General features: G+C 38.0%; 1 protein-coding gene across 4 annotated transcripts in view; it reads right to left on the minus strand.

Moving 5' to 3' along the window:
• Positions 1-12,222: 12,222 nt before the first annotated feature.
• LOC113093041 (glutamate receptor ionotropic, NMDA 2D) overlaps positions 12,223-21,068 on the minus strand; it is a 76,144-nt gene continuing 67,298 nt past the window's right edge. For all 4 annotated transcript variants that reach the window (XM_026258870.1, XM_026258867.1, XM_026258868.1 and 1 more), the window contains 3 exons: positions 17,204-17,391; positions 15,324-15,556; positions 12,223-14,350 (listed from right to left, as the gene is read on the minus strand). In XM_026258870.1, the coding sequence (XP_026114655.1) occupies positions 12,236-14,350; positions 15,324-15,556; positions 17,204-17,391 (2,536 nt within the window). In that variant the 3' untranslated portion in view covers positions 12,223-12,235. The remainder of the gene's footprint in view (positions 14,351-15,323; positions 15,557-17,203; positions 17,392-21,068) is intronic.

The raw sequence follows: 21,068 nt of genomic DNA on the forward strand, positions 1-21,068 counted from the left end.
AAGCACATATACTCAAACAGAGGGACAGAGTGAGATGAGATGTCTGACAGTTTTTTAATTTTCTGTTATCCATACAGTGTTGTAAAGTTGTGAAACTATGCATATTTCCTCAGAATGACTTTTTCATCTGTATGAAAAAATTCTTTGACGTGTTTGGAAGCTGCAATTTAAAAATACAATAATGATTCCCTTTGTAAGGTCATTTAAAAAAATCACCACGGCAAAACCATTCAAGCTATCCAAAATCCATTCACAATTTAAGTTCCTATCAGAAATACTGATGTGTGTTCAGAGTTTTGTGAAATTCTAAGTATGTTATTTGCCTCAAAATCACCTGAGAAGTATTCCAGTTTGACATGTTGCCACGGCAACAATTTTTTAGATATCAATATCCCCCTTGCAGATTTATATCGGCTGTGTTTTAACATTATTCTGATGAAGTTTGAAGCAAATCAAGTAATAATAAGATGCTGAATTCAAATCATTTTGAAAATGACACACTTCCTTCTGCCAGTTGGTGGCGCTATAACTTTGACTCCTAATAGTCACATATATGCGATCGACATCATACAACGAATAATCTGATGAAGTTTGATTAAAATCAGGAAATGTATGTGGATGGTATTAGACACTTCCTGTTTCTCATTTCTCGCCATAATTTCAACGCCTCGCCACGAGCAAACCGTTCGAGATATCAAAAATCCCCTGGCAATTTTTCATCCCCAGTGTCTTGAGATCATGTTGACCGAGTTTGGCTTCAATCGAGCAAAAAACCTATGACAAGTATTTCAAATTCCAGAGCATGCGCTTTTTACATAACTCTAAATAGCTGACTTCCTGTTGCGTGGAGCCTATGACATGCAATACGAAAGTTGTTCGGCACGATGAGATCTATATGTGTACTGAGTTTCATATGAATATGTGCAAGTATGTGTGAGCTATACATCAACATTTCTGACTGTGTTCCAGGGGGCGCCGTAGAGCCACTGTGCCACGCCCGGGTCCCAGCTTCTGCAGGCTCCTAAAGGCCACAGATTCCAAAGTGTGCGCAAATTTTCAAGAGTTTTTGAGTATATTAAGGATCCCAAAAGCCCCCACAACTTTGACGAAAAATTTGAATACTAAACCCTAAATAGCCAACTTCCTGTTGGGCGGGGCCTATGATATGCAATACAAAAGTTGTTTGGATTGATGAGATTTATATGTGTACCGAGTTTCATACGTCTACGAGCAAGAATGTATGATATATGGCCCTCCATATTCCAGGGGGCGCTGTAGAGCCCCTGTGCCACGCCCGTGTATCAGTCTCTGCCCGGCCCTAATGGCCGCAGGTTCCAATCTGTGTGCCAATTTTCAAGACTTTTTAAGCATGTTAAGGGCCCCAAAAGCCCCCGAGACGTTGGAAAAAAATAATAATAATAATAATAATAAAAAATAATCCTAAGGAAAACAATAGGCCTCTCGCCCTTTGGGCTTGAGCCCTAATAATAATAATAACAAATAATCCTAAGGAAAACAATAGGGCTCTCGCCCTCCAGGCTTGAGCCCTAATAATAAGAAAAAGAATAATCCTTAGGGGAACAATAGGGCTCTTCGCCCCTTCGGGCTTGAGCCCTAAAAAAACACATCTCCCTTTTCTTTGGTCACTCAGTGCAAAGGCAGTCCTGAAATCCTGAATGAGCTCTTATGATACATAGAAGCTTAGCTGGGTTAAACACTTGCACTGAAAGACAAACATTATCCATTCACACCTATCCATATTTGTCAAATGGTTTATAGTCAAATTAAACCGACAGACAGCAAGCCAGTCTATACTCAGACAGCAAGCAGTTTCGGCCCAGATCTGGCCCACATTTGGCTCACATGGATTTCACGCGGGCCAGATGTGGGCCGGTTCTGGGCCGAAACTGCTTGCAGTCTGGGTAGCTGTTAATATGTTTACTTATTACATTTTTTTAAATTAGTTTACTGTATGTGCATGTAAATATAGTGCATGGGATTTATTAAAGTTTTTGTGTGATGCACTGTATGTTTTTAGGACTGTTATGTTTTTTTGGCTGTGACCCAGTTCAGGGCAGTGCTGTGCTTTGCCTCGATGTTTAGTGTGTGTGTGTGTGTGTGTGTGTGTGTGTGTGTGTGTGTGTGTGTGTGTGTGTGCCTTCGAGCTGTACAGCTCTGCCACATCTGTGACAAACATCATCTGAACTTTTTGAGGACCTCTGATGTATTGCATGATATCATGAGTTGTTTTCAGTTCTTACTTATAACCGATCACTTTTAATCTAACACATTTTCCAAAAATCAGACAGAAATAGACAGACAGACATATAGATAGATAGATTGATAGATAGATAGAAATGAATAAGCAGGATATGAAAAGTATAATTACTAAAATATATAATATCTTTTATCAAATAACTGTATCCTGGCAGCTGTAAATAAAAAGAATATAATAAAACATTTTGACTAATTCAGTCAAGGATTATACAGAAACCCATTAGGTGAAATAAATCTTTTTTTTGTTATATAACTTTTCCATAACTTCGTTGCTCATGACTGTCAGAAGATCACTGAGAGCAAAAAGACACATTCACGAACTCAGAAACTCACAAGCCCCTTTAGGTCTAAATACAGGCGCAAACCTGTTCTTATTAGCTACATTGATACTGCTAATAGTCTTGTTAGGAGAAACAGGCCAATTTATTAATTAATTTGACTAAATAGGATACAGAGGTGAGCCGGGAATGAACCAGGAAATGCTTCAGTGGTCGACAGTTAAAACAAGCCTCTTTAATTATCACCTTGACTTCACCATTAGTTATAGTTCAGAGAATATTATTACCTAGAATATGTCATAACTAAAGGGACATTTAAAATGACCATACACCCACTCTTGGCATTCACTCCTGCTCCCCGCGATTATCTAACAGATACTGTAGAATTGAAACTGCAGCCGCTTATGATGTCAGATCACAGTTTCTTGTTATCAGGAAATGTCTCAAGGCCACAGCTTGCCATTTGTATCTAATGATGTTTGGATTGCATGTATGGAGCGGTCGCGTGTTGTTGGCACATCTCGGGTTTATCTCTCTCATGTCATTAGAGCTTGTAACCATTTATTTTCCTCATTCATCATAACTGACTTCTGACAACTCATTCCCAGAAGTAACAAAAACTTTGGGACTGTTTTGGTCTTTCAGTCTTCAGTTTCTGTTACAGTAGTTATTCATGCTTATTTTGGTCTATGAATTAAGATTAACTCAAATTTTGAATTAACATATTTTTTCCCCAATCATCTCAATGCTAATGCCAATTTTAATGCTAATTCAATTCTTGACTGTACTGCACAAAGTGTGAAATCAAGGATTTAATTTGTGTAAAAATACTTTAAATTTGGTGTTGATTTAAATGTTCATTTTCCTAATGACCTTTTAAATTTAAAAATGTATATTTTTATAGAAAATATTTAATGCAATAAGTGTTAATATTGAGATATTTTAAACTGGTAATTGAAGTAATAGATTCTTTCCAAACCACAGTCAATGATTTTTGTGAGTGAATTATTCATTTGAGTCAGTACTTTTCAATTCAGTCAAACCACTCCCACACTGATTAACTAGTCTGAAACAAATTAATAATAATAATAATAGACCAGAAAGGACTAAACCTATAATCTACTGACAGCTATTTATACATACCAAATAATTTCTATTTTCATTTTGAATTTGAAAGTTCAATTCAAGTTTATTTGTATAGTGCTTTTCACGATACAAATCATTGCAAAGCAGCTTTACAGAAAATTAAGTTACTGCAATGTTTAGTAGTAGCTTATCAGTGGTGAGTGTCAGTTAATGTACATATGGCAGAAATGTATGGAAAAAAAAATCAATTAAAGACATAATTTGATAGTTCCGTATGTTGTTTCAGGGTTGGCATCATCTGAGGTCTTCTGATGGGTTGGCATCGTCTCTTCTCAGGTGTTCTGGATTCAGACTGAAGCTTGAGTAAATCACTTACCACTATAGGCTACTGTGTAAATTAGTGTTCAAATTGAATCAATTTTATATACATTTCTATTACATAGACTACTTTCATTTCATTTCATTTTGCTTTTATAAAATGTAATAAAATATAGGCTATATATTACTTATAGCCTATATTCAATGAGAGAATATATGGCATTTCTGTACTTCTCTATCAGCTCCCATGCACTTGCAGTTTTCTCATTCCTAATTATATCTCTCCGTTGAGATATTTAATTTACGGTGACATGTTAAGAGTTTATTTATTTATTTTTTGGATGCAAATTAAATTATTACGCGTCATTATTACGTCTCCAAAATATCCTTCAGTCCACGCACATATGAAAGAGATTCCCCCGTCAAGCTGCCCCAGTTCAGCCTGAGAGCGCCCCCCTGCTGTCATCTGTGGCACATGCGCGGGATAAATGTCTCCACCACTCTGGAGATTATTGGTATATTTAATGCGTCAAGACAGGCGGGGCATATTTTCTTTGTATGTTGTCTGCCACGGAGGTTCTTGCCCTAGATATGGCTGCAGTGGATTTAATAGGCAGAAGGCTGTGTAATTGGTTGTCATTCCAATTTATGAGCTAGCTGCTATGTTGTTGGACGTATCGGTTTGGGAATTTCGTGTAAGGAAGTATGGAAATGCTGTCCTCTTGTGGCATGGTATGAGAATGATATGGTTTTTCTATATTCGTAATTATTATTTTATATTAGGCCCAATAATATAACACTGAACATACAGTACAGTGAAATCCATTGTGTCTGAGACCACATTTGAAAATCATTTCTAAATTAGTACGTTTGTGATATCGATCTAGTTTAAGATAATGTATGGATCATTATTAAATTATGTTTTTTTTTACTCAGATTGTTATCTTATTAAAACTATTTAAATAATCATATTGCAAAAATTATTTTTAAAAAACCGAAGCCTTTTCACTATTGATCTCAAAAATTCTGAGCAGTTTCTTTAGAGATCTCACTGTATACCAGCATTAATTATCATTTTGCTTATAGGCAAAACATTAATTATATCAGATGATAAAGGAAGCTAATTTCTTATGAAAGCTTTAAAGATGCCCTTTGAACAAAAATGAAAAATTGCTACAAAAAGTTCCTTGACACATCATATAGGGTTCTTTCGGATTACCTCTGGAGAACCTCTAAAATGGAAGTCCCAGCAAGGGTTCTAAAAGACACTTGAAATAGGTTACATATTTGAAGTTTTGTCAGTAAGGAATGGGTATTAGAGGTACCTTCAAAAGGATGTCTAGATGTTCTCCAGAGGCTTCTGACAGTGGGATGAAGCTTTTCCTTTTCTCAGTGATTAGCAAGCTCCTGCCCTCCACCTCTCAGGATTGGAGTTGGATAATCTCACTCCCGGCATCCATCTCCTGTGATGCTGAAATCCAGCTTCCACACAATAACAGGAGCTCTATCAAGATAGAACTGTTCCTGAGCGCATTTCACCAGAGGCGGCAGTTTATCAGCGCATTTCGGCAAATAACACCGTTAAATTAATTTCTAATTAATGTTGATCATTTTATCTGGCTCCCCCTGTCCCCACCTAATCCCAGATTTCCCTCTTTTGTCTATCCGTCTGTCCCTTCCCCAATCTTTCTCAACCCTTCCTGTACGATTTTTTTCATCTCTTATCTTCTTTCTCCTTGGCCTGATTTCTGCTCTACATTCTACTACAGAAAAGGAGAGAGTTTCGAAGTTTAGAGAGGTATAGTACTCACCCCTGCACTGGCACAACATCAATTAGAATTGGTTTAGTGATGAGACATAATTGAAAGAGTCAAATGTCACTCAGAGTCAGTGTTTGTTTGAATAACCTTCTGATCCAACATTGCAGTTCAGAGTAACAGCAGATGAAAAGAAAATTTGATTTAAAATCCTTACGCATACTAATCAATACTCATACATGTGGTTACATATAATCCTACAAAGCATATATCCAACAAGCCTTTCTCAACAACATTCTCAGTTTCTCCTTCCCCTTCACACTCTCCAACTAAAGCCCTTAAAGGTAAAGATTTTCTTACAGCTCGCCTCTTATTTCCTCCATTAATCTCCAGTAAATGGCCCCCATCGGTTAATTATATTCCCTCTGTGGTGGCATGGAAACAGTGTGGTTACATAAATCTTGCATTTGTTACTAATTCAAAAATGTGTGAGAGTTCACGGACTTATGATAACCAAACAAAAAACTCACACAGAGCACACATGCTGAATTCACTGCAGATCCTGGCAAATTGGAATTGAATAATAAATGTTAGATTTATCTGAAGTCCTTTGCTGACGATAGTGAATTGATAGAAATGCTACTGGACAGCCTACATCTGTGAACATCATGCAATTCAATATGGCCAAGGTGGTATTCTGTTTTCCTTGCAAGATACGAGTCACAATTTTGTAGTATTTACAGACCTCAAAGTTCTGTAAAAGAAGGCTATTGTGACGCAGAATCGAATTTATCTGGGGGAACCTTTCATAATACAGGAGACTTAATGGAGTTAAGAGTGTTGTTTCAAATGATTCTCATTACATTTCTTAAAAGATAAATGGCAGGCCAAAGAATATATATATATAAATGTGTGCACATATATATACCACAGTGTTGTTATTTGTTAACTATTACAAAGTTTGAAGAAAATGAAGTTATAATTCAACTTAGAAAAACCCATAATTTGAAACTTTGCATATGTACCATATTTTTCGCAGTAAAAGTCGCACCTAAGTATAAGTCGCGTCAGTCCAAAAATATGTCATGATGAGGGAAAAAAACATAAGTGGCACTGGACTATAAGTCGCATTTATTTAGAACCAAGAGAAAACATTACCGTCTACAGCCGCGAGAGGGCGCTCTATGTCTTCAGTGTAGACTACAGGAGAACTGAGCAGCATAGAGCACCCTCTCGTGGCAGGAGAAGGTAATGTTTTCTCTTGGTTCATGTCAAATTAATTTTGATAAATAAGTCGCACCTGACTATAAGTCGCAGGACCAGCCAAACTATGAAAATAAATGTGACTTATAGTCCGCAAAATACAGGTATATATATATATATATATATATATATATATATATATATATATATATATAATATAGACACACACACACACACACAAAACACATATATTAAGTGCTATACTGCATAAACATTATATATAAATATTATAAAATACAAATATTAAAATTGCACTATAGTTAAGCTCTCAGACATTTTTTTTCTAAGAATTTGTTGAGAAGTGTAGGCCCTGTCTAGAAGAAGCATCTGATATATTAATGAGCTCTCATTTGTGATTTACAGCAGTATAAAAGGGCTCTCCCAACTCTATTAAAGCTTCTTTAAAATTCTCTGCATAAATCAAGGTAAAACGTAGGTGTCCTCAACAGTGGTTTCAAATCAACAGTGGTTTCAAAAGGCTTTTCACGCTTTCTTTTCAAGCCCTCTCTCTCCCCAGAAACCGAGAAAACAAAAACGTACACAATTATTCACCGCGTCTGCTGTCAATCACATTCTCTGTTGAACACATGCTGAAAACAACAAAACAGACCAAATGGTGTTGTATTAAAAATCTTTTATTCTGTTCTGCTCGCAGCACAGCATAGTATAGTCTCCCATGGTCGAACGGCTCACCGAGTGGCCCCCCTGTGAGGCTCCCCTACTGAGAGGAGTATGGCACAAGAACCTAACACAGTGGTACCGGGGGGGCACTACTGTCCTGGCACAGAGTGGCATAAAACATAACTGGCTCTGCTCAGCTACATTATCATAAAGTATTACAGAGCAGCATCGCATGTGTTCAAATGTGTTTTCAGTATAACACACTGCAGCTCGGCACAGACAGAGCACACACACACATAAAGTTTTCAAAAAAGCCAGATCGGTGAGACACATTTGAAGACTGCAAAGATTTTGACATAGTGAGGTCAAATCCATTTGCTAAAGACCTGCTATACTCATAGGTGATCCTACTGTGGAGCCTACAGCTGTCCATCACCACGTCCCAAAACTTTCACCACAGTGACACATACAAACCTCAATCACAACGTTGGTTATTTGAAACATAAATTCATTGTGGTCGATGGTCGGCCATGTTATTCATAAAAACACAGTTGAAAACTGGTCTCTGATGTCAGCTGCAATGAGACGAGAGAGGACAAAGAGACAAAAGAAGACAAATTCAAAGATAATAAATTAAGTAGATGAACATTATATACTGTATGTATATATATATATATATATATAATGTGCAAGTTATTTGTTTAAATATATAATTTATATCTGTATGTACAGTATATATTTATATGCTGCTGCTTTGATAAGAGACTTATTCTTAGAGTAATAAACAAACAAACAAAACATTTACTGTCAAAGACACTATCAACACAAGAAGACAAGTTTAGAGAAAGGCCGTTTTAAGATTCGTGGTGGAGGCAGTTCCTAATAAAACTTGTGCAATATTTTGTCATTTGAAAATGAAAAGAAAAAACATTATCTTAAGGTCCTCACTGTTTTAGCCCAAACGTTTTATCAAAGATGTCTGCTGACTTTAATGTGCAGTTGTGCACAATGGAATGGAAAGAGAAATCAAAATAATTTTGCGCAGCGAATACATGAAACATCTTAATTATCAAGTCTGCAGACAGAAATGTTTGAAAACAATACTCTTTTCTTCAGCTATACTGCTTTGCTGAACAGCTATTTCTCTATTGCTATCTAAACGTCACAAACACATATATGAGGTACATCTATATATATATATAAAGTAATCCAGACACATAATACACAACAAAGTTGGATTCAAAGGATATACATACATAAGCTGCCAAATATTCTAAATGTTAATGTCAATACTACTCAGAATTACTCCAAAATCTTTGACAGTGAGGCAAAGTGTTATGATCCTGGTCAGAAGTGACAAGACTTGTGTTACTGCCCTCCCAATTTCACCATACAGGAGTCATCAGTGTTTAAAAAAAAAAAAAAAGATTCTTCATTACCCCTTAGGTTTCTACTACTCCAAAGTCTCTTGACATTACTGTTTAGCCCACTGACAACAGACCATACCCCAATTAATTAGTACTATTTGTAAAAAGCTCAGCATACAACAAATAAGCTTCACATGGCTCAGATGCAGTTACAAGCACACAAAACACAATTAGCCTGTTGGACTGTGCATGGTTCTGTGTCAAATATGCACTTAAATAAATTAATACATAAATAACAGCATACAATGTTTCAAACCAAATTGAAAGTTGTCAAACTTTGCCGCTGGCTTGACAAGATCCTGCGTGAAAGTTTTAAAAGCCTTGAGATTTAATATTATATATATATACTTTATAAACATATTCAGGATTTATTTCAATTTAGTCTTTGTTTTTTATTTCTTATATAATATTCTGTGTGAAAAACACAAGCCTGATTAATTAGAAAAATATAAAACAAGTCAGAACAGCATGAAAGATTATATTGAGTCTGGTGGATATAGCTTCAACATCCTCTGATTGAACACAAAGGTGCTGGAATTTTAAAAAGGCCAAAATAATTTTTTTTCTTCCAATTAGAGTATGCTGGCTTTGTCAAGGCAACATCATTACAAAATTCATTAATCTGAAACAAAAGAAACTCAGTTTGTCATACTTTGCTAGCAACATTTTAAATAGTGTATAAACAAAATAAATAAAATTAAACATAGTTGACTCAGACCTGCTGCCAACACGCATTGCCCTTAGCAATATTCACAGTCAATTATAGCGATCACTTTAAAGATGCTAGCTTTTGGCTAATGGTAAAAGCTAAATTAAACAAAGATCTACCTGACTGGTTTGCAAATCAGTCTTTTCCTCACATGTAACTTAAACCTGATCTGACTTTTTTATTTTATTTTTTTAACTTAACAGATATACATAAAACCGCAACTCTATTTTGCTCTCATTTGAGCAGTTTATACTTGCTGCTGCTTGTACAGCTTAAGCAAACTTGCTAAGCAAGTATGGATATCATGTCCAAAACTAATAAATGGCGGAGCAGCTTGTAAAAAAAGGTGTAAAAACACAGTGTTAAACTGTAAACAGTGCTCTCCTTTGTGTATCGCTCTCTGAATGTTGACACGTTTTTCATCACTCACTGACATCTCTGTTAGCGAGTACAGTGCTGCAGTATGGCTAGACCTGTCATCCTGGCACTCTCAACATCAGCATTCAAAGCTACCCTAAATGACTCTGACGAGAAGGTCACCCTCGAGAAAGCTACGCTCTTAAAAGTGTATTGGTTGCAACACACTGTGTTGTCATGGCAACATGTACATTCAGTCAAGAGGGGACGGGCTGCCACCGATTATAGGTAGTTGAAACATTGCATGTGCCCTACAGCAAAGTCCTTATATTCTTTTAATAACTCAACACAACTGTTTTGAACCAGATCACAAAACATATATTACATATAATAAAATAACTTTTAAATATAAAATAGATGTATTGTATGTTGTTTGTAGTTAATTATGTATTGCTCAAGGGACGAGAATAAACACATGAGGACCTGTGAAATGGTTTCAACGGAATAGGACTGTACATCAGCTCGACTTTAGTTTGGCATTCAGCTTCAGTAAGCCAATATGTGATCAGTCATGGCTAACTTACCCTGTTGCTAGGAATACAAACACTGACAACAACACACAGAATGCTAAATGTCAGTTTGCGGAAGGTGGAGGTCAAGAAAAATTATCTGAGAACAGAAAAACGGTTTGCTACTTTCCATTGTGAGAGCTTCCCTTGAGATATTTTGAACGAATATACACAACTATTACATCATGATTCAGATTTTTAAGAGCAAGAGAGAAAAAAGATGGGTGTGGGATGTTCAGGCTTTGTATTTTGACTTCAGAATCTCCCTTTGAAAAATCATTCCAGAGCCATCGAACAGCAAAACACTCCAAGAAAAATAACATTTACCCACATTATTGATACTCCACCTTAAAGCCCGCCAGAAGTAAGAAAAGCAAAGCCAATCCCATACAAACAGCCTCGCTAACATCAACAAGATTTGTCAGCATGGCAGTATTCCATTCTTACACAAGTAAAGAGGAAGGGCTACAATTTATGTGACATCCCAATCCAGGTTTGTCTCTGAGCATTAGAGCTTTGTGCAAGAGATGGGTGCCAGCGAAACAACCCAACTCGACTGCTATAAACAGTTTACAGTTTGTGGCATGAGCAGGTAATTTGATAGCCCCTAGGGGCTACTTGCTGATGTTCCTAATTTAATTATGTTCCTCAGACCTCACTCTCCACACTGGAGAAGTGGGCAGAGCCTCGACGAGAGCACAGGCTCTTGGTTTTAAGGGGAAGATGTGGGGATTGATACCTTTGAGGTTGGGGAACCGATCGCAGTTTCTGGTACTGGAGCTTAGCACTAGAGGAGGACAAAGAGGAGGGCTGTGGGGCACCAGGCGTAGATGAGACAACCGAAGGGGAGGACACTGATGAAGAGGAGGTAGGTGGAGGTACATGTATATGGTGAGAGGAAGAGGGTGGGGCTGGGAGTGCAGGGACCACTGGAGAGGGTAAAGATGGCGGTAGACTCTGAGGAGGGGACTGCTGTTGTCGGGACCAGTCTGAGCGTTGTGGTCTTTGTGCACTGAGGTTGGTTTGGCTTCCAGATTTTGCCTGGCTCTGAGCCCGTTCCGGTTTGGATGATTGCCGTTTGGGTCTTACACTGCTGCTGAAACTATGGCAGTGAGGGAGTAGCTCCTCCTGACTCCTAGAAGTCACCCGATTCCATTTAGAGTGAGTGCTGGCAAAGTGATTGGGTGACTGGCAGGAACAGGATGTGTGAAGTCGACTCTTCTCTTGAGACCTGCTTTTAGATTTCTTTTCGGTCTTCACTGGTAATTTATCAACAGACCAGTATCTTCGAGGAGGTGGGGGAGTCAATGGAGTTGGAGGCAACTGATTTGATCCTAATCCTTCTGATCCCCACCCTGTTCCTGCTCTGAAACCCAAGCTACTTTCTCCACCACCCCACCCCAAAAATGAATCATCTCTACTGTTTATGCTGCCTCCTCTTTCTCTGGCAGGGTAGGTGCCAAAGAACCATCCCCCTCCTCCAATTCCTCCAACTGCCCTTCCTTCATGACCTTCCCAATATCTCTCAAACTTACCAAACTCTCCTGAGGAACCTTCATCATCTGTGTATATCTCAACAGTTTTTTTCTCTATCCCTTTCGGATTCAGAGTCCATTCCTCTGCTTTCTCGTTGTCGCCCCTGTTCTTCTGGCCTATGTCTTTCCACTTCAGACTCCTCATTTTCTTCTTCTTCCTTGGAATCCCATTCATGAAATGACAGGCCTTCTCTCGAGCAAGGCTTAACTCTCTTGTTTTTTCCCAAAAGTGGGTGATTTTCTCCACCTCTTTCTTGCTCATTTCTCTCAGCTCCTACAGACTTTCGTCTTTTATATATGGGAAGCAAGGGTACAAATGATGATGGTGAATCGGAAGTTGGGTTTCTGCTACTCCAAAATTTAACGGTTGAAGAAGTTTTGTTTGAGCAAGAAAAATTCTTGTTGTTGGACCTTGGCCTGGAGTGGCGTTGTGATTTTGGGCTTCTCTGAAGCCTTTCCATTCCTCTACTGCCTTCTTCATCTTCTCCACCTTGATCATCCCTATCTCTCTTTACTCCATCTCTGATAATATCCCTCTCATAACTCCTTGTAGAGCTTTCACTCTTTTTTCGGAAAGAGCTTCGCCTCAGTGCAGGATAAGAAGAGTATTCCTGTGCTATTCCTTTTTCAAAGACATCTTTCCTGTCCATATCTACTTCCTCTTGTTCAGATCGTTTTTCCCTCTCCCTTCTTCTTGATTTTTCATCTTTTTTCTTTTTCTTTTTCACCTTACGCCTTTTACGCTCCCTTTCTTTTTCACGCTCTTCTCTCTTCTTTTTCTTTCTACCCTTCTTCCTCCTCTTTCTCTCTCTTTCAATTTCTTTATGATGTCGTTTCTCCTGCTTAACATCTCTATCTCCAGTTGCTCTTCTACACTTTTCTTTCTCTCCCCAAGAGGCCCACCACTCTTGAAGCTGTGCAATCTGGCTGCCTGCTCTGTCTCTAATCTGCGGCCTCTGTCCGCAAGGTTTACGGGGTGGTATAGGTGGTGCTGGAGGACTGCTAGGCAAGGATCGAAAAGATATCTGGGAATGACTTTTTCTCCTCCCCAAAAGCAAGCTTGACTCCTCCGTTAGCTCATCTGTGTCATAGTCCTCATACGCATCTCGTGCATCTGCCCGATATCTGAAGCTCTGTGATGATGTGTATGATGATGAAGAAGAGGGAGAATTGGATCGGGAGACTGACTCTGAAGAAGAGGATGAACTGGAAGTGCTGGAGGTGCTGGAGGAAGTGGATGTGTAGCATAAATATGGAGAAGGTGAGGGTGGAGTCTGTGTTGGAGAAGAGAGGGGCATAGGTATAGGCAGAGGAAGAGGAGGAGGACGACGTCCTCTTCTCCCACCACCATCCCTCATTCCATATCTGCCACCACCTCTCCTACCGAATGGAAGGATGTTTTCATAGAGTGGCCCCCCTGAACCCTTCCTTTTTGAGACGCTGCTTCTCCTCCAGATAGATTGCAGAGGTGGAGAGGGATGTGGCAAAGCAGGGTTAATTGGTAAGTGTCCAGAGGCTTGACCTTTAGTAGGTAACCGTGGGTTTCCAGAGGATTTTGTCCCCCGGTGCTTAGTTTTTGGAGTTTGGGTGCCTATGTTTTGAGGTTCAGCAGAGACCCCTAAGCCTTCTGGATCAATTGGCCCATAGTATCTCTTGTACTCATTCAGACCCCCCTCTCCTCCTCTTATTCCTGCACCCCAGTAAGGGGGCATGCCTTGGAATTGTGTTAAGTCTGTTTTCCCACTGTTCACACCACCAGGCTTCTCAGGGCCCACATTTGGATGTGTCCACCGATTCACAACAGCTAATCGACGATCATGCCTTGGTAGGAATGTAGAGCAAGGCATGGGTGCTCCAAGAATGGGACTGTTCAATGGCCCTAATGCCATTCCAGAATGTCCACCTGAAGGAGGGTTGCCAGGAAGAAGAGCATTGTATACCGGTGGCTGCTGGTGGTGTTGCTTTTGTTGCTGCTGCTGCTGCTGTTGATGTTGTTGTTGTGCCATAGCGATTGGGGGATTGGCAACAGCTGTAGAGATCACATGAGGCGGTGGAGGAGGAGGAACCATGGAGACATGATGATATTGAGTAAGTGTGCTTTGGGAACCTCCAGGAGCTGTTTCATCCTCAAAATTGCAGCAGCTGTACATGCCCTGTAAGAGATAACAAGCAAAAGATTTACTTAGCAAACAGTTCAGGATATCATACTATTCCCCTTGGTGACATACAACCCGATTTAGACATTTAGAAAATGTCTGGTTGTTTGCAAGGGGCTTTAAGGTGCTTCTCATTCTTTCCACAATGTACACAAAGATATTGATAATACAGAATGAATAAATGATCCATCTTCTATCATCCTTTTCCACCCCTATTCATTACTATGAGAGAAGTTATGGGCTTTCATAAAATCCCTCTGTGTGCACAATAGTAATGCTGGATGTGCCATCACATTTTACAAATGACAGGAAATAATGGGGTGTGCTGCAAAGTCCCCTTCTAAGGATTTAATGCCTGATTACAAGAGATTATTGTGTGTCAGTCTTTGTCCTCAACAAGAATTGCAAAAAGAGTAATCTTTCCTTTTACTTGCAAATACATTTAAATACATTTTAAATATTATGTATGAAATAACACATTTATTCTTTCTGAACTGACTGAAACAATTTGGAGCCACTTTGAAAGTTTCTCACACACAGGCACAAAATTCCCTATGGGAGCTCCCATTTATCAGCGGCCTAAATGACTGAGAAAATCATTATTCTACAGATTATTTATTTATAAATCAAACCCAGATGGGACGTTTAACAATTGTAAAGTCATTTGCAGCCTTTATATGATGAAATTTAATTATCACCGAAGCTCAAAAAAGTGAAACATCATCCACAAATGGAATGCCATCATTCATAAAAATGTTAATGTAATCATCGGCAGAGGAATGTGGGTCATTGGTGGGGGTAGCATGCACATATATTTTGAGTGCCATTAGAACAAATTGATGAACAATAATTACACATATTATTTGACTTTCTGTTCTTAAAAATGAACTGAATGCATTAACATTTTAATCAAAAAACAAATGACAGCCCTACTATTTATATCATCTTGCCTTATATTTGGGTCACTCACCCGACTAAAAGCCAGTAGGAAATCCATTCCTCCAGAGCGGCCCAAACAGTGGCGTAGCTTCCAATAGACAAGATGCTCCCATGCAAACACCAGCAGACTTAGGCCCATGGCAACCAGAAGCATATAGAACACTCCCGCCATGTTGTCTATGTCCAGCTTGGAACTCATCACCTCAATCTTATCATTATGGCAGATCCCAGACAGCCAGAGTCGTTCAAGCATGTCAATTTCATCTGAAAAAAAAAGGAAAATATGTGCACAATGACAGGAGATAAGAAGCATGAAAGATAAATAGGCCTACAAACAGGGGAAAAGACAGATGGACAGAAGGAAAAAAATTAAAAAGAAAGGCTATGGGGGGGGGGTTATATCCATATTAGGGGTTAAAAAGATGGATACCAATATATTGGCTGATATTCTTTATGTGTAGGCTATATTATAGTACAGTATTCTTTTCAATTAAATTCTTTCATGAGCATGAATTCTGGATTGTGGGAGGCCGGTGGATAATTTGAAGCAGCAGAATTGGGTGAAATCTCTACAAATTCACCGATCTGGGTCGCCAGTAGCAAACAATGGAGCACACTCTGCTGGACAAACTAAGTAATTACACAATTCCGAAGCATTTAATCTGTTATATGTTCTGTAAAAAAAATATAATAATTCATATTGGCAGCATATCGGTTGCATATTCGCTGATACCGATATATCGGCGGCAGGCTCATATTGGCCGATAATATCGGCTAAATGATATATCAGGCGGGCAGTACTACAGACAGGGAAGATCTTGCTTTAGCTTCAGTTATTATTACACTGTGTTACCAAAAAGTTGAAAATGGAAATGAAACACTGCGGAAAAGAATCATGAAAGGCAAGGAGGTGGAAAGTGAGAAGCAGAGTAAGTGAGAATGGAGGATAATATCAGCTTAATGGAGGTCTGAAACAGCCTGGTTTCGAGGCTCTTGTGGTAAGACAGACCTGTAGAAGTTTGGAGATGAAAGCTCTAGACTAATGGACCTACCTCCCAACAATAGCCATTAGTACATTTATTAGAGTGAAAATGTCACTGGAAAAAATAAACGCACAACAAGGGTATGTTTCTGGCAGAAAAAATGATAAATGATAAATGAAAAATTTAGATGATGGCTTTAAATTGAGGATTATTCCTTCACTAAATCCTCATTTCATATGAAACAAAGCATAAAAACAAAACCGTGCTGATCCGCAGGTTAATTGCATGTTTCAATTTATGACAATATGGCCTTGAAATATATGGCTTAGGTTAAATTTAATCATAGGAACTGAAGTCCTACTAATTTTAATTTGATTAATTAATTCAAACAAGCAAAATCAGCCCTTAGTATTTAAATCCAAATGGGAATGTGTCAAAATGAAAAATCAAGGTGTTCGACTACTGCACTATTTAATGAAGTGACGCTTTGTATATTCATAATTATATTCATTTGCTGTGACAATTTTTCTAATATAATGTATCATATTTCATTGAGACTCTTCCAGCTCCCTTTCACATTTATTCTTTGATCATTATGGTGCAACTCACTAGGTTCCTCATCAAGTCTCATTAAAGAAAACAAGCATTGCAGGATAAAAGCATGTGAATATGTGCATATTTGAAACAGAGAAATGTGGAGGTACCTGAGAGAATCAGAATAACAAGTGTAAAACCACTCATAAAGGTTTCATTTACAAAAAAATTCTGCTCACTCACTATGAAAACCAAACAATAGGAATGTTTGTTTGTGATATTGAAAATTGGGGGTTTGAGACTGAGTATAGGAGATTACAACTCCACAAACAATCCACCATTAGATACACCTGGGGTATATCTAGGTATTCATTTTATGTAGAAATTCTCTTACCATCTCCTACTAGCTGCAGGAGGGCAAGGTCTAGTGGCCGCTTCCATTGGGAGTTTTTGTGTAAGGCAATGCCATATCCTGTTGTAGCGAACACTTTGCCAGAGCCAATGGTCATTACTTTGCAGCCCTCGTCCTTACGAGCCATGTAATTCAGGACAGCTGCATCATATATGAATGCATCCAGTTTTCTTCAGAGAGAAAGAGGAAATGGAAAAAAACAACAACAACAAGGCATAGGTAAATTACTTCACAAGACTATTTATCACTTTATTGATTGTAACATGTAAAGACAAAAACACGGATGATCTTCAGGGAAATCCTATTTCTTAACTAAATAGCATGTAATCTGTAATTAGTGAAGCCAATCAAGCACCCACCTTAGTTCTGCACCATGCTTTTGTTGGTTTAACAGCACTGAAAATACTTTTTAGGACTTGGGATTTATTTATTTTTTTAATCTCTCTCAAAAAGTTCTTTATTGCTGCTGGCAATTGCCTTAAAAGACCAATGAATTTCAGAAACTTTTTTATCAACTTGTTTTCAAGTTTCAAGTTTGTTTTGAGTTTCACTCACAAAGAGCCAGTGTAATATTTATTAATTAAGTATTTTTAGCAAAATATTCCAAGAGTTTACTCTATATAATGGACTTCTATGGTGGTGCTCAACAGTTTGAACTTACAAACTGCAGTTTCAATGGAGCTTCAAAGGGCTCTACACGATCCCTGCTGGTCTTATCTAGCGAAATGATCAGTCATTTTCTTTAAAAAAAAAAAAAAGTATATTCTTTTTAACCACAAATGACCTAAATGGAAACAAACATGTGACAAATCATTGTTTTACCTTTTTTGTAAAGGGTTTTTGACTTTCTTTGCATGTTCACTTTGCAAACACTGGGTTGGTACTTCCTCCTACATCAACCTTTTCAACGTGACTATATAATGCATGGGGTCGCGCTAATGCAAGACAAGCATTTGTGGTTAATAAAGAAATATTATATATATATATATATATATATATATATATATATATATATATATATATATATATATATTATATATATATTTCTTTATTTATCATTATTTTTTTCAACAAAATGGCCAGTCATTTCGCTAGGCTATTCCTCAGCTAAGGAATTTGTATGACTTTGTTTGGATTTTGCAAATATAACAATCAGAATTAGCTTTATTCGCCAAGGGTGTGCAAACACACAAGGAATTTGTTGTGTTTCTAGGAGTTCTTGGTACATACATACATACATAAATATATGACACTGAGATCAGAAATAACATTTAAATAAGACTAAGGAAAAAATAAAAATAAAAAACAATAATGTGTATACATCTGGAATTTTTAGTACAGTATCAGCGGGTTATCAGCACTCTACAATCTTTATGTGTGAAATCCTCAACGACACTTAAAAGAGTCTCACTGATGCATTGCCGACCCCTCTCAGACGGCAAACAAATATCTAGCAAGCTAAATATCTGGAATGGTCGGCCGACTCGACATAACGTTGTGTCAGGTGTCCCGACGAGCTACAGCCAATGAGAGAGCAACTATCAGCAGAAACAAAACAGAAGCAGCAACATGGCTTTAAAAAAAGTTTGGACACAAGAAATGGAGCAACATTTTTCAGAACAGATCATTACGCAAACAGTTTGCAGCACTGATTTCTTCTCAACGTCCATTTTCCAAAGTAACAACTCCTGTTTCACTTGTGTCATTCCCATTCCACTTCTCATGTGTATTTTTGTAACAAAATGTGGTTTAGGGTCCGTGTAGAGTCACTGGGTGACAGGGTTGTTGTCAGCTGCTGTATTGTGTGGCCCCCTGTTGCGGATCATTTATGTAGTGTCGCGTAATGTGAACACCACGACAACTTCCAAGGCAAGACACTTTTATTTATATACCGCTTTAAACAAAAAAGATTGCGTCAAAGCATATTGGAACCTAAAAGTACCAATATGGAATACCCAAAACAGTGTGTCAAAAATGCAAAATGACAGTTAAGGCAGTTCATCATTGAATTCAGTGATGTCATCATCTCAGTTCAGTTTAAATAGCATCTGTGCAATCATTTGCAATCAAGTCAACGATATCACTATAATGTAAATAGCACAGCGATCTGCCGATGTTTTAAGCCATATAGTAGCCATGTACTAGGCTTAAGCTGTAAAAACATAAAAATAAACTTCTTAGGCCTAGATGTTCTAGTGCACAGAGATCTGTAACTGTCTGCCAGACAGTTAGTGAAGTGCACAGAACCGACTCAATAACAGCTGAGTAAAACTGTCATCTGCGCCTATGGAAGGTTGAACTTTTTCAGCTGACGAAGGAAGTACATCCTCTACTGGGCCTTTTTTACAATGGAATCAATGTGATTGTCCCACTTCAGGTCCTGTGAGATGGTGGTGCCCAGGAATCTGAATGACTCCACAACTGCCACAATGCTATTCATGATGGTGGAAGGGGGGAGTGCAGGGGGTTACTCTTAAAGTCCATAGTCATCTTCACAGTTTTAAGCATGTTCAGTTCCAGGTTGTTGTGACTGCTCCAGACAGCAAGCTGCTCAATTCGGAATTTTATGAGCACACCACTTCTCTCATTTGTTTCACTTGGAGCACTTCTATAGGATCACAGCTCCTCTAACTGAAATATCCAGTAAAATGTCTTAATGATCAAAAGTTGGCAAAAAATTATTTGGCATGCCATTACTGATGTCTAAGAGCTCATCTTTAGTAAAGCTGATTGGAAAAAAAAATTACTTAAAACAGGACAAACAAAGAAAAATAGTAACAGTACCAAGGACTTACAAACCGAGGCAGCCATGTGCAGCACCATTTAGAAAATAAATAAAATCACAGTTTTTAAATTACTACTTAAAGGTTACTTTTATCTATTATTTGCATTAAAAATCAAGTTTCTCGAGGACATTTAAAACAGATACGTCAGGTGCACTGAAAATGCATTTCAATAAATAACTGCATTTATGTGTTTTCACTTCATAAAAATACAGAGATAAATCTATAGAAAGTGTGAAGATATGTCAATTATAAGGTACTAGGTATGCATTAATAAGCATCAAAGAAACAGTTACTACATGCATACATACTCTGTTTTTATATGCAGGTGGATACTCAAATACCTCATCATGTAGTTTCTTTGCCATAAATGTGATAATATATGCGCACAAGCACTTCCCAAAGAGTGTTGATATTGTCTGGCTGCTTGCTTTGCTGAAATGAGAAGCACATACTAGGAGAGCTAATTTGTGCATACACTGGTCTTCAAATAAACCTGATGTAAAAAAAATAATAATAATAATTCCAAGTTTTGTCTGTGCAGTCACAAATACACATTTCTTCCATGGTGGAGACAGTTGAGTAACAGCTTGAAATGTGATGCTTAGAATACAGCATTTTGAGCAATTACTTTTCTAAGCAATCAGACTGAAATTGCTGCATTATAAAAAGGTGCCATTCTCTTTTTCAAATAATGCGATTTTTTTCTTTAACACTTTTCACTTTAATCTTATAACTCCATATTCACACTGCTAAATAATTCAGCAGGTGAATTGCTTACAGTAAAGACATAAAAGTAAGTTGCTTTTCAGAATTCAAGAAAGCTTTCTGCCTTATCTGAGTCAGGTGAACTGGTATGTCTCTTTTCTTTGATCATATTTTTCCCTCCTTGTAACATGTCAACCTTTGCAGCAAAAAATTAAATTGACAGCTTATTACTGGCTACTCTTCAACCCTCCTGCTTAGCACACCTTGAGGTTATTAACAAGCTCAACTTGGCCCTCCAAGACCAGAAAGCACCACATTAGCATTCAAGGTGGCAGCTTTTGTCAGAAGCATTGTAT

Source organism: Carassius auratus, unplaced genomic scaffold, assembly GCF_003368295.1.
Source record: "Carassius auratus strain Wakin unplaced genomic scaffold, ASM336829v1 scaf_tig00214847, whole genome shotgun sequence".
Classification (NCBI taxonomy): Eukaryota; Metazoa; Chordata; class Actinopteri; order Cypriniformes; family Cyprinidae; genus Carassius; species Carassius auratus.